General features: G+C 38.8%; 2 protein-coding genes across 3 annotated transcripts in view; one reads left to right on the top strand and one right to left on the bottom strand.

Annotated features, from left to right (window-relative positions):
- LOC131439212 (autophagy-related protein 13 homolog) overlaps positions 1-14,552 on the top strand; it is a 103,591-nt gene extending 89,039 nt beyond the window's left edge. For both annotated transcript variants that reach the window (XM_058609966.1, XM_058609967.1), the window contains 2 exons: positions 11,781-12,303; positions 12,744-14,552. In XM_058609966.1, the coding sequence (XP_058465949.1) occupies positions 11,781-12,303; positions 12,744-13,052 (832 nt within the window). In that variant the 3' untranslated portion in view covers positions 13,053-14,552. The remainder of the gene's footprint in view (positions 1-11,780; positions 12,304-12,743) is intronic.
- LOC131439213 (uncharacterized) lies at positions 2,712-3,694 on the bottom strand. Its single transcript, XM_058609968.1, has 2 exons — positions 3,124-3,694; positions 2,712-3,020 (listed from the first exon to the last, which is right to left on the bottom strand). The coding sequence occupies exons 1-2, from the start codon at positions 3,586-3,588 to the stop codon at positions 2,925-2,927; spliced, it is 561 nt and encodes a 186-aa protein (XP_058465951.1). The 5' UTR covers positions 3,589-3,694; the 3' UTR covers positions 2,712-2,924.
- Positions 14,553-14,930: the final 378 nt, after the last annotated feature.

Genomic DNA, 14,930 nt, shown 5'->3' with positions numbered 1-14,930 from the left:
AACTAAATTATGAAACTCAATTTAGATGCTAGATTCGGAAATTGAATTCTAAACTGAATTGTGTTGTGGAACTGAATTTTGAGACCAGGATTCTTGTTCGGCTCTGAATTCCTGAATCCTAACACTGAACTCTGGACCTGGTTTCAGATCCGCAGCTGGGATTTAGTTACAGAATTCCGATCCAGGATTCCGTTTTCAAATTTGGATCCGGAATTTACTTCAAAAATCTTCCGAATCTAGTTCCTAAATTCAGTTACACTTCGAGAATGGTAGAGCAGAACTTTGGAACCAAATTCTAGATTTGCATCCCCGAACATGGACTCTGAAATGCAGTTCAGAACTGAAATAATGAAAAACAACTTAATGTTGAATCTGAGTTCAGTTTCTGGATTTCGGTCTGAACACTGAAACTGCATGCTAAATCTGAATCCCGGACAGGATTTTTGGAACTGAATTCTGATCTTAACCTCTATTTCAGTTCCAGAATTCCGTTTTTTTTAAATTCGGATCCAAAGTCCTGGTCTCGAATCAATATCCTGATCTGAGATCCAGAATTCGGTTCCAAATCAAGCTCTGGAATTCGGTTTCAGTTCCAGAAGTAGGGTACTCGATACTGGACGAGAAACTGAATTTCAGATCAGGCTTCTGGAAATGAAAAAAAAATCAGAATCAGATCTTGAATTCCGAAACTGAGCTTCAGAACTGATTCCTAGAATTGGATTCTGGTCTGAACTGAACGAATCAACTACGCAGACTAGAATTAATAAAGCATTAAAATTTATACTGCTTTACTCAACAAGCATATATGGATACGTGAAATAAAACGAGATATTCACGATCAAAAACTTATCACTCTCCCCGAGATTTTTAGGTGCCTCATAGTAAAGTAAGATGTATTCACATCAAAATAAATTTGGAACACCATTACCTTGTTCAACCGCTTTGTATAATTTGTTTCCTAGATATGCTACAAATCCTCCTGACCCTGTACTACAATGAGTATTTTAAAATCAGAACACAGCAACTTGCAGCTTATCGTAAAGATCGATGCGGCATCATTGAAGAATAAAGTGAACCAAGTGGGTCCAAGAATACTACCTTGTGGCGATTACTCAATTCATAGAAAGAGAACCACCCATTTTAACTTACACATTTCTCTGAGATATGATTCGCGTCAATAATAAAGACATATGAAGAATCCGATTATGTCAGTTTACTGTGGAATACTGACGAGATTCTGCCGAATCGAAGAATCAATAATGACAGTGAATGAGTTCATGTTTTGTAACATTTTTGGTTTCCAAAGTGTCTCCGGAGTTGAATTCATCGTATTTTAGAAACTTTCTATGGTTAAATTAGACAGATTTTCATTATATGGAAAGAAGAATGAGAATCGAAACTCGACTGAATTCTCCTGCCGACGATATGTTGGTTTCGTCTTGTCGCAGGGAAACGAATGACGTTGCTATTGATACTCACTTTTGCTGAAGTGAAAGGCAAAAGATAATGCTTCGTTTCTGTTCGTTTGTTCTGAATGCATTGAAGAATGAGACCGCAAAAAACGATTCTTAGGCTGTTGCATTAAAATCTGACAATGAAAACACGTGACATTTTTTGACACTGGTTTTTTCGCCATGTTGCCGATAATGGTCGGTCATTTTAGAAACTGTGTTATTTCGCTGCATAATGCTAATAATTCCGGTCAGTTGGTGAACGGCGGATCGTAACTATTCATCCAGGAATGCACCTAACGCATTGACGAATGCAAAAATTTGGCCTCTTGATTGACTCGCCAAGCTAGTTGAAGAGCGCAGAGAGTAATCTGACGAGCCGATAAATCTTGGAAGCATACAGTTCTATCGGTTAGATACCTCGAAACAATTTGGACACGCAGAATTGAATATTATAAAAATAAATTTCGGGTAATTCTAACGATTTTTTGTTGTTGATATTTTGTTTGAATCTGCGATGTCTTCGTTTAAAACAAATCTAGTTTATTTTTTATTTAGAGAAGGAGAAGACCCACAGGAATCGACCATCTTTTAATGTCTCTCCACTACGCATAAAACTACCTCATAAACATAATTAAATACTAGATAATCACTTACAAAAAGCAAAGTCCTGGCATTACATTCCTTTTGTGGAATTGGGCTTTTCTGTTTCAACAGACTTCGCAGCCGATTCTTAGTGTACAGAATCCCTGCATGGCTAGTACTATGGATCCTACTGACACTAAGAATCCTTCCAGGTCGGGGCTCGAACATACGACAACTGGCTTGTAAGACCAGCGTCCTATGCATTGAACCACCAACCCGGGTCACTTACAAGCAATCATTAAATGCTTAGCAAGCTACAATACAAGACAAATCAAAATCTTGGCATTACATTCCTTTCACGGAATTTGACCATTCTGTTTCCAAAGACATCGCAGCAAATTCCTAGCGTACAGAATCATCGCATGGCTAGTACTACAATTCTATTGACACTAAACACGCTCCTTCCTGCTCGGGGCTTGAACATAAGACAATTTGCTTGTAAGACCAGTCTTACCACAAGTTTTTTTTAACGAGTGTTTTCAAACAGCTTCCGTAGCATCTATCCACCAGGACCGAACGTCTCTGATGTTTCTAACATTTCTTCGCCTAATTTTCTTAGTAAATGTAATAACAAATTTTCTTACTACTAAAACTAAAACGAATTACCCTATTTGTATTGGTAATCCAATTTCAAGTCATTTCTTCAATATTGAGAACCATTGTCTTGGATAGTACAGGGTGATTTTTTAAGAGCTTGAGAACTTTTTTAAACAATAAAACGCATAAAATTTGCAAAATCTCATCGGTTCTTTATTTTAAACGTTAGATTGGTACATGACATTTACTTTTTGAAGATAATTTCATTTAAATGTTGACCGCGGCTGCGTCTTAGGTGGTCCATTCGGAAAGTCCAATTTTGGGCAACTTTTTCGAGCATTTCGGCCGGAATAGCCCGAATTTCTTCGGAAATGTTGTCTTCCAAAGCTGGAATAGTTACTGGCTTATTTCTGTAGACTTTAGACTTGACGTAGCCCCACAAAAAATAGTCTAAAGGCGTCAAATCGCATGATCTTGGTGGCCAACTTACCGGTCCATTTCTTGAGATGAATTGTTCTCCGAAGTTTTCCCTCAAAATGGCCATAGAATCGCGAGCTGTGTGGCATGTAGCGCCATCTTGTTGAAACCACATGTCAACCAAGTTCAGTTCTTCCATTTTTGGCAACAAAAAGTTTGTTAGCATCGAACGATAGCGATCGCCATTCACTGTAACGTTGCGTCCAACAGCATCTTTGAAAAAATACGGTCCAATGATTCCACCAGCGTACAAACCACACCAAACAGTGCATTTTTCGGGATGCATGGGCAGTTCTTGAACGGCTTCTGGTTGCTCTTCACTCCAAATGCGGCAATTTTGCTTATTTACGTAGCCATTCAACCAGAAATGAGCCTCATCGCTGAACAAAATTTGTCGATAAAAAAGCGGATTTTCTGCCAACTTTTCTAGGGCCCATTCACTGATTTGCAAGCGTTGCTCGTTAGTAAGTCTATTCATGATGAAATGTCAGAGCATACTGAGCAAATAATAATGCATGAAAATCATAACCTCAAAAAATCTGAGCAAATACTAATGCATGAAAATCCTAACCTCAAAAAAATCACCTTTTAGATCTTTTGATCATCAATTTTCAAAAAATATGTGGTTTTATATTGAATCAAAACGTAAGTTTATCAGAAAATCTTTCAAAGTAGACCAAGCTGGACATACAAAAAAAGACATAGTCCAATTTGAAAATGTCAAAACGAATGTAGAAGTATCATATCACGATGATTCTCTTTCAAAAGCATTGCGGAATGTTCCAATATTTTTCTAATAATTTCTTCAATGCAGATCGTAATGATGGTTTTAGCAATTGTTCCTTGGAAGGAGTTAGGGAAAAGGACTACCGATAGTACCATAATCATCGAAAGAGAACGAAAACAACGAACAACTCTTCATCGCCACATACTATAACATGGAATGAGAAGTCCCGGGCCTAACAAAGAAAAAGTTGACTTTTTTACTTACTTCAGTATATTCTCCAACTAGAACGATACACTTGCCCCATCGGTCCTATAACATTTTAATGCCCTTTGAAAAACTAAAGATTTGTCAAACCCTTCAAAAAATGGGCTTCCGTTTCTGCATTCGACGAAAGTTTCTTTTCCTGTAGAAACCTTCTCCGGTTTGGAAATAGAAAATAGTCGCTGGGGGCCAGGTGTGAAGAGTACGGGGGATGGTGGATTTCATCGTTGCTTTTATGCATGAGCGCATTCATGCGTGTGCATCTTTTCCATAGTTTGATGAAAACTAGAACTCGTCTGACATGACCAGTGGATAGATTGTCATGAAATTTGGTTTTGACCAACTAGATAGAGGTTTGTTTTCAACAAAAAAAGACACGGCCCAAAACTATTCAAGTATTGTAATTATAGTTATTGTAACACTGACAATTATTACTTCTAACGTCTCGTTGAAAGTCAACACCCCTTTTATTCCTGAAAGACCGGGAGAGCCTGTCTGCTAAGCCTCGAAGAAGCAAACAATTTCTTGTAACGCGATGAATGCCAAAAAAATTACTGACACTCGTTTTCATAATGACACTACATGCTCATTAACGGACACGACATGCATGAGTTCATTCTACGGACAACATTTCGAAAATTCCAAGAATCTACATGAGTCACCATCATCTGACGCAGAAAATAAAAGCACTATCAACAACCCTAACCCGAAGGGAACGAAACTTATGTCATCGTGAACAACAACGTACAACTGACAGAAAGAGTAGGCGAGGTGGAAACGCCGGTCGTCCGGACGACGGATGAATTAGCTTACAGCGTTTATGTTTGTTTATGTTGCAGCCGGTCGGGCCCTGACGATGTAAGCTACTTATGTGCACTAGTACGAATATGTAAACTAACGTCATCCAAGTGTCGACAGAAAAAAAAAAGTCGGACGATGTCCAACAGTAGCCTATTGGGTAAATAATAACTTGATTCGGTGGTGTTTGGTGCGTAATGTCACTTGATATGTTCACACCCCGGGACATACATTTTAACGCGCGTTGATGAGGCGCATAAAGGGTCCGGCACGAATGTTTGGACAATTTTTATTTGTTTCGCTTACAAACGCTTCCAGATGAGGCAATCGGTTATCAAATGTCTTGACCGTCCCGAGAGTGTGACTCTGTTATCAACAGAGTTGGTTTGTCGGTGGTGATAATTTGAGGAACGGAAAATTTTTCCTAAAGTGCAAGCATTCCACAAAGGAACTCTTCTCTCTTTACTGGCAATCGCCTATTAGATGGGTGGTGACTACGTGGGAAAATTATGTAAAACGCTCGGCGCAAACTTTCGGATTCACGACACGAACCGATAATGTCGGAAAATTTTCAATTCGCCTACTGCGTTCGAATGCTGACAAAATTAGTTATTTAGTTCACTTTCTGTCGTTGACTAGCAACCAACACCATCTGGCAACTTGGATCGAACACGCCAACTGAAAACGCCCACGGAGGAACTTCGACGGAAAGCAGATTGCCGTTTTTCTTGCTGTTGTCCCTCCGGGGAGGATTAATTGCCATCACACACCTACGGTATTGCGACTCGGTAAAAGTCTAGACCTTGCACCGACGGTAACTTCGGGCGGCCAGTCAGTGCTTGTTATGCAAAGTAAAATGATTTAGACGCTCGTATTTATCCCAGTTGCATTGTTTCCCCTTTCCGAAGCAATTGTAGTTGGAAAATAAATGTAGAAAGATTCACATCTCCCGGGTCTTCTCTCGTACTGCACAGTCACAATCAGCACGAGCGCATTGAAAATAGTTGATTACTTCTTTCTTCAAGTTTGATGTGTGTGGGTGGGACGCGTCGCGTTAAGAAGGATTGCGTTTTCCGCAAGCTTCCCCCTTCCGTAGAAACAGAGACAGTCAGACAAACAGCCAAAGTCGTCATCGGGGCCTGAAGCGCTGTAGGGAAATTCAAATTCATGGAAATTGTTTTATTTATCGCTGCTGACTAACAGACGTGGTAAATTGCAGGCCACGCAGCATATTCATCATTCGGTTTCCATTCCGAATGTTGAACGCAGATTAAAATCGTAGGATCTTACCAAACGTTTTTTGTTTTTCTTCTCACTTTTATTTTTATGCACCGTCGACAGCCTGCTGTCTGTTATTGTTCTTTGGAAAGTAGATAAATTTCGTTTTTTTTTTCTTCCGGCAGTCGGACACCGTGAGACAGATTAAGGTTCATTTTTAATTGACTTTTCATAATTTGTACTGACTGCCGGCTGTCGCTCTAATCACAGCAGGCTGCTTTCGTAACACTTCCCGCCAGTACGGAGTCGTGTCGCGCACATTGCATAACGCAAAAACCACTCGCAAGCTACGGAGCAGTTTTCCCCGCTGAACGTCTTACCAAACACCGCGACTATTAAAAACTAGTCACTGTCACCGGCGTCGCACACATAACCGCATTATTCTAATTGTTACCTGCAACAGCCGGCGCCCTTGTCGAGGCTAGTTCTTTTGGTTGCACTTTTCCTTAGCAAATTTCCACCCAATATTCGCACGGATCGAGCGAGCGAGCTCGTGTGGCACGTGTGGGAAAAGCAGCTTGTCTCGCGAGCATTAATTAGAGCAACATTTTGCAAACATCGCACTTAATTATTATCAGTGCAGTGCAACCTGGCAAGTTGTCTGACCCGTGTCCCCTTCCGTTCCAGAAGTATAATCGTTATCACTTCGGACATCGCAATTGCTGTCCAAAACTGCAACAGTAAGGGATTTCAGGGTTGAGTTTACAATCACCCTAAAGGGCCTGACTAGGCAGATAGTATTTATATAGTAAAGTTTGTTGACCGCTTCGGACTAGTGATGAAATCGAGGTTGAAATTATCATCAGAAATTCCCTTATGCACTTAAATCTTCTTCGTCTTTCGATTGTTTTGCTCGTAAAATCGTTGCATCGCATCGGCTGGTCCAGGCAACACCGAAAACAAAAAAAAGTGGAATTCCCCCTTAAGCTAATCCATAAGAAGATATAAAATGACGGAGCTGTTTGTTTGTCCGCGCGCCGAAACGTGTTTGTCATCCATCTGATGACGCAGTAGAGCCGAAAAAATTCCACTCAACGATCGGACGTTTGTCTACAAAAAGCAGATGATCATTCTGGAACATTTGCTGGAAAAGAGCATTCTTTCTTCGTACAGTTTGTATTGCTCGAAGCGACCGCATATTGGATCAGTCGAGTGCAATCTCGTTGAATTCATGTTCGATGTTTTATGACAAATAGTAGTGCTGCTAAGTTTGTGATGATCCGTTCTTAACTTCTTAATTTGAGAACAAACACACTTCGATGTCTAGTAATCCTGTAGTTTACCTGGGTTGGCGGTTCAGTGCATACGGCGCTGGTCTTACAAGCCAATTGTCGTATGTTCGAGCCCCGATCTGGAAGGATTCTTAGTATCAGTAGGATCATAGTACTAGCCATGCAATGATTCTGCACGCTTTGACAGAAAGGCCAAATTTCACAAAAGAAATGTAATGCCAAGACTTTGCTTTGCATTGAGCTTCTGTTATGTCTTAAGGAGCAAGACTCTTTGCAAGCGTATGAGCAATTTCAACAGCTTACTTACTTACATTTGATTAGCAAAAAACACATTCTTATATGGATTATTGCGATATAAAGATTTACGTACTTTCTATAAGTAAACCCGCAAAATAGGAACCTTTAATTTAACACGCGAAATGCAATAGATATGGAACGTTGTCGTAAAACTATTTATTTTTCCGGAAAACTGCTTTTGTAACAGAAATATTTAGTTTTGTTTATTTTGTGTAGCGCAATCTAATACAAATGCATTGAAGCAGTGTTGCTAACATTTTCATTGGGGAATTAAAATCTACATTCATAAAATGTATACAATTTTCCATCAAACGTTGGTGAAAAATTGATCAAAACTGATATTTCATCCAAAAAGTCAGGCTGAACATTCATTTGAGAATAAATTATTTTAATAAAAGATTGTTTGAAACTCAATCGTGCAAGTCAGTTTGATAAACTGGTTGCACTGCATATATGAATACATAGATCTATGACATACCTACCAAATAAAATGTACGCAATATACAAATTACCAACACAAGTTAACTTAGTTTACTCTTGATCCTTAACAGAACTTTCACTGCTAAAATCATGAAATATCCGAGTATGTGTTTGCAACAAAACAGAGCCATGGATTTTGTAAAAGATTGCTGAACTAAGTTGCTCCATAAGTTGCTAGTACATTTTATCAGGATCCGAGCACGGTTTCCAGAGTGACAAATAAGTGCGTGTATGAATCAAGACTCAAAATATTGTTTGAAAAGAACTGTAAATAACTGCGATTCTCAATTCTTGACGAATAAAGGTTAATCGATTTGCCGTTGATCGGATTGATTTCCAAATACTGGGAATTGAGGAAATTAAATTATTTTTCGCATACACTGAGGTCACTCTTCACGAGGTTTTTATGCGGATTTTTTACATGGCTTTTTTACGCGGATTTCTGAAATTGCCCGGTTCTCTTGTTTTGTCATAGAAATACATGAAATTTCGAGATTTGGTGTTACCCCGAAATTTTTTTAAGCCAACTCTCTTACACTCAATTGTCGATTTTTTTTAAATGTTTTTAGATTACACTAGACGTTCATGCATTTCTCGACGTTTCATGCATTTCTAAGACATTTGGCATACAAATAAAAAATTTTATTCAGTTTAGCGGTTTTTTTTCTATACGGATTTCTGAAGTTACGCGGTCCCAAAGTCGATATTTTTTTTAACTTTCTGAAATTATACCAGATCTGGACTTTTCATGCATTTCTGAGACATTTTGCATTTAAAAAAGTATCGATTTCAGATATTTCAAAATTTGTCCCAGATTATTTTTTCAAAAAACTTTTTTTCTGAGATTAAACCTGATCCGAACTTTTCATACATTTTCCAAGACATTTTTCATTAAAAGAAAAATTTTTCTAAGTCCCAGAGGTCAATTTTTTTCAATTTTTTCTGAGATTACACTAGATCTGAACGTTTCGACAACATTAGGCATCAACAAAAAATTCCTCAGTTTTACCTTTTTTTCTATACGGATTTCTGAAGTTACGCGGTCCCCAAGTCCCAAAGTCGATTGTTTTCAAATATTTTTTTTTCTGAGATTACACCAGACCATGATTTTTCATGCATTTCTAAGACATTTTGGATCAAACAAAAAAGTTTCGATTTCGGAAATTTCAGAATAAGTGTAAGTCCCAGAATTTTTTTTCAAAATTTTTTTTTCTGAGTTTACACCAAATCTGGACTATCATTTCTAGGACATTTTGCAAAACAAAATTTTGAAACCGGAAATCAAAATCAAAAAATCTCAAAATATTTTTCTGAAATTACACCAGATCTGGAAGTTTCATGCATTTCTAAGACATTTGGCATACAAATAAAATTTCTTTAGTTTTGCGGATATTGACGTTTTATGCATTTCTAAGATATCATCATCAAAAAAATTCGATTTCGGAGGTCTCCGGTCAATGTTTTTTTTCAAAAATTTTTTTCTGAGATACTCCAGAAAATTTCGATTTCGGAAATCTAAAAGTAGATTCCAAATTTCAAAGTCGATTTTCTTTTAATGTTCTGAGGTTAAACCATATCTGGATTTTTCATGCATTTCTAAGACATTTTGCATCAAATAAAAAGTTTCGATTTCGGAAATCTCAAATTTTGTCTAAGTACCAGAATTGGCATCAAAACAAATTTTCTTTAGTTTTGCGTTTTTTTTTTTCAATGCGGATTCTGGACGTTTCATGCATTTCTTAGACAAATTGTCGATTTCGGAAGTGTCAAAATTTTAATGTTCCAAAGTAGATTTTTTTGAACAAATTCTTGTCTAGATAACACCAGATCTCAATGTTTCATGATTTTTTGAAGATGGTTATGCGTTTTTGCGCGTACTTTTTTGTGCTGTACCAGTCCTACTTTCATGTATTAAGGGGCCCGGGGGTTAGATTTATTTGGGTGCGCTAATAAAATGAATGATTTTTCATTCGCTCGCTGAGGACCGTCAAGCGCCCCCTAAGGCCGTGGGTACGTGCCCTTACGGCCCCTCTGTAAAAGCGTCCCAGTACGGTGCACATCATCCGCGTAAAACAGACTTCAGTGTATTGCCAAATCCGGCCAAATAATGATGGATTATGATACTTTCGGCCCGTGAAAAGCATTCACAATTTCAAACATTCCCTAATGCGTAAACATAAGGTAGTCATCTACGCTCACAAATTGCTTGCCAAACCATTACTTTTTCACCGTAGAAGATATGCGGTCAGAACTGATCACACGGAAGCGTCTTGTATTCATTTTTTACGTAGTACTCATTCATAATTACGCATTCCGATTCTCTACACATCAAATTATCATATAACTTACAGGCCCTAAATTAGACAGATGCGGCTTGTTATTCTGCTTATTGATAGTCTTCTGCAGTCCATTCATGCCGTTTTTCATTGAAATACAGTGGTGGCGTGGATTGCTTTGATTTTGCACTTTCGAGCAGAAATGCAACATTCTGACGGTGTTTCATTGCGATTTCTGCTCGAAAGAGGAAAACAAGAGCAATCCACGCCACCAGTGTTTTTCAATGAAAAACGATGTGTCTTTACTCGGTCACATAGAAAGTATTCTTGTCACGTGTGAAATTTTGTTTTCAGTTCACCGGATGCGGTTTACGTTTAGGTTGTTTCTTATTCTAAAACAAAGAAAAACTGTACAAAAGTTAAACGAAGCGCGTTACGAACTGTTCCAATGCTTAACCCTTTCATTTTCGAAAAACCGATTCAGTGAAACGATGGAAGTGTTCACCGACATACAAATTCTCCTCTCCGAATATGTTTGTCAGGTCACTTTCATAATATTACTGTTACAGAAGGTAACAGCTGATAGGGCGGACCCGTAAGCACTTACGGGCATTCCGTGACAGTTTATAATCTACTTCCAGGAGAAGCAACCATTCGTCACACTCGTTTCAGACCTTTTTATGGAATACTCAACTGAAGCAAAAGAAAGCGATAAAGATGTTTGTTAAAAACCCCAAAAATCTCAAGCTAATTCAGCAAAGTAAAAGATACAAGTTACTAAAAAAGCAAGCACCTAGCGCGACTCGAATCAATACGATTCAAACCTCTCAAGTAGATGAAATTGGATGAAAATGAGATCAGTAATGCCACTTTAAAAACCTTCGTTCGGCAGTGTGCAAAGCAGCAAGGCAGACCAACGAACGACGCAATACCGAATGATATAACAATTACCCCTCGGGAACCATCAGTTTTCGATTATATTCGCACGGTCAAGGTCGAACATCAGACGAACTAACTCGTGATGGAATATTCCTTGTGTTTACTTTGATGCTTTCGTTGTTGTTGTTTTTTTTTCGTGGTTCCACCAATCCGGCTCTTTCGTCGGGTAACAATATTAAATAACTTCCTATCAGCAGAGGAGATATACGGACCTGAACCAAAAACAACCCAATTTGATGGGGACCACGCAGTACTTATCAGTGTGTTGAACTTCACCTTATCAATTCGAAGCCGACTCGGAATGCACCGCCTTTTCGCACCTGCTCAAACGCGGCGAACATTTCAACTAATCCAGTGTTCTTCTACTTGCTTTTTTTTTCAGTGAGAAGAAAATTATCGATTTGGACAAACCGATGCGATGCGGCGCCTTCGTAGACGCCTCCCGCGTAAAGCAGTACACCGAGGAGGACTTCATTCTGCCGGAGACGCCACCGTTCCATTGGTTACTTCCGAAACCAAAGGATGACACTAGTTCGCTCAAAAGTGGTACCGACGAGGACCGGCAGTCGATCAATTCTCCAACGGCAGACGAGAACTGTTCGACCCAAGCAAACAACAACAACAACAGCAACGCCACCAACAACCTCAACAATGTCAACAACAACAGCAACAAGGGCTCGTTCGAATCCGCCGGAGCGATGAACTTCCGATTGTCACAGTCACCGAAGAGTGGTGGAGAATCCAATCTCGGTAGTGCAGCGGTGGCGACGGCCGGAGGAACGGCTGCTGGCGGCGGTGTCAATTCCAGCTCGCCGCCGGCTTCGTTGACCGGCGAATTCCGAAAGTCGTCCCGATGGTCCGTTCGGCACACCGGCCCCGAGGATGAACGGTTGCTGAAGGAACTGGTAAGTGTGTTGTTCGGGTAATGCCTTCCAATGCAATTGTCAATCGTAGATTGTTCCTACCTGTATTCACTTTCACGTAGTCGATGATAAGAAGTGTACTTTATTCTACCCGTTCAAAAGTTTATGGTAGATTGTGCAAATCGAACCTCAATTAACGCACTGTTTGGCGTACGCTTCTAAACAACTTTTCTTATCGCGACTTTCTTCTGACAGTTTTCTACAACAATCTACTGGTACAAACTTTTAAATCGTAGTAGCAATGAGGTGAAAAATTGTCTACGAGCGCGTGCGTCATCAGTTGTCTTGACTACGGCGATAGGCGTTTTTTAGCGAAACCTTAAAATGTTCAGCTTGCTTAGATTGAATTGCATTTAGACTTTACTAGTTTGAACACGTTAAGCATCTCTCTATCTCTCTTTCTTTTCCTATTCCCATTGCAGCATTTCCCGTTCGCGGCAACCAACTCCCCGATCGGCGATCTGGCCAAGTTCTATCGCGAGTGCTTCAATGCTCCGCCGCTGCAGGAGTTCAACCAGCTGTCGAACGTGATCTCCAACGTGGACGACGAGGAAGCTGCCAACGCCGACGATGCCGGTCGGATACTGACCGGTGCCGACGGTGCCGTCGACGGGGATGACGACGTGGACGATCTAACCCGGCAGCTCGAGCAGTTCGAAACGTCCCTGCCGGAGTTTGAAACGCTCGTGACGTCCCTCTGCCAAACGGTGGATAACAATTCCAACAGTTAAGGGAAATCATCCTCTCTTCTGAGCTGGGAGGGTTTTTCTTGGACGTTGCAAAGAAAAAAATGTCGACTGATTGATGATATTCATCTCTTTAAACCAATGTATTTTGTTTGTTTTTTTTTTTATATAGACTTAGAGAAGGTAGAGTAACGTTAATTGTTAAGAATATCATTTATTTCGGAGCAGGATAGTTGTGTATTATAGCTAACTGATGAGAAAAGCGTAGGTAGTTTAGAACAACTAATTGCTGTATATATTTTGGAAAAAGGCCTTTTTGGATGATGGTTTTTTGGAGCAGTCATTACTGCTGGACGTAATTTTTTATGTTCTAGGGGGAAAAACTAAGAGTGTGGTATACAGAAGTAATACACAATTTTGATAGAAGATAAAAACAAAGTTCCTTACGTTTGTCACTTTATTTTGTCTTAATATGGTTAGTACATATCCTCGGCGTATTTATGAGATTTTATTTAAGCAAGAGGAATGTTTTCTAGCTAGTCTAAATCATCTAAAGGAACAATTCTTAAAACATTCTCCAAGTCATACCTGTAAATAGAACAAAATGTTGCCTAAATAAGTAGAACGAAACTGGTTTCCATTTGGCAAGGCTTGCAACTTGTAGCTCTGTCTTGACGAAGATTGGCAGACCAAGAATCTCTTTCTTTGCCATTTTGCGTCTGGCAAAGCGACGAAATAGTGTTTGACCGGTTTCGCTCTTCTTAAATTTGTGCATGTTGCTAAATTTGTTTTTTTTTCAAGAGCAGATGATATTTTATTTCTATTCTTACAAGAAAAATAATCCTAGTTATAAGAAAAAAAGCTTTATCGCTTCGCAGCCATTGTTTTGCATATATATTTTTTTATTTCAGTAAGACTTTTTATTACCACTAAGCATGCGTCCTAATTTTCGCATATCAAAATCAACATTAGACAGTAGAAAAAAAATCGAAATCAATGCATCTAAATTTTTTCATTATGTCTTCATTTTCAAGACTGAATGGAATAAGAGATCTATTACAATCTTTCACACTAACCTTCTTTTCCCTGTGAGTTTCCGGTACTCGGATCCTTATTATCGAACAATTAAAAAAGACGCAAATCTGGCCGATATGGAAAAATTTTTCCCTCTAAAATCGAATCAAAAATAGATTTATGATGGCTTTAAAAAAATGTTTTATTGACTATTGTTACGCTGTTGATCATCGGGTTACGATTTTTTGACAAAGCTATCGTTTTTACATGGAAAAATACTAACTAGGGAAGCTCGAGAGATGTTGGAAGCAACTTTATGAATCGTTGAAGAATAAAACCATACACGCATAAATGCAGGATTCAGTTTCTCGTTTCCCAACTACCGAAGCGCATTTCATTACGATCAGTACCCTTATGTTGTATAAAAAATCCATATTACATACAAATATTTGAAAAAAAATAATATTACAGCTTTCAGAAAAAAAATACAGAAGTCCTAAAATAAACACATCTCTTTTTGGTTAAACAGAATCCTTTGTTTTTTTTTTATTATTCCGGAGAAAATAAACCCCCATCATTTGAACATTTCAGTAACAAAGCACCGAAATAAAAATTGATATAGCGTCTTTCTAGTGGATCCTTCGGCTTGTAAATTTCTTATCAAAAAATTATCATTATAACTCTCATGTCGATACCCAACCTGGAAAAACACTGAAATCGCTAGCTGAATGAAATACCAGACCTCGGACTTGAAAGTTATCTCCTTTCCGTGGTGCGGATCTTCTACTTGAGTTACCGAGTTTTCCGATTAAACTGAAATATCTCGAAACTTAGGTAGTAAGTATAAAAAATCTAGTGTTTTTCCGAAGCAAACGTGTTTGACAATCACCCCTATTCTATATTTCGATC

The sequence above is a fragment of the Malaya genurostris genome, chromosome 3 (genome assembly GCF_030247185.1).
Source record: "Malaya genurostris strain Urasoe2022 chromosome 3, Malgen_1.1, whole genome shotgun sequence".
Classification (NCBI taxonomy): Eukaryota; Metazoa; Arthropoda; class Insecta; order Diptera; family Culicidae; genus Malaya; species Malaya genurostris.
Note: the sequence above shows the minus strand (reverse complement) of the source record. Positions and strands in the feature narration are given on the sequence as shown.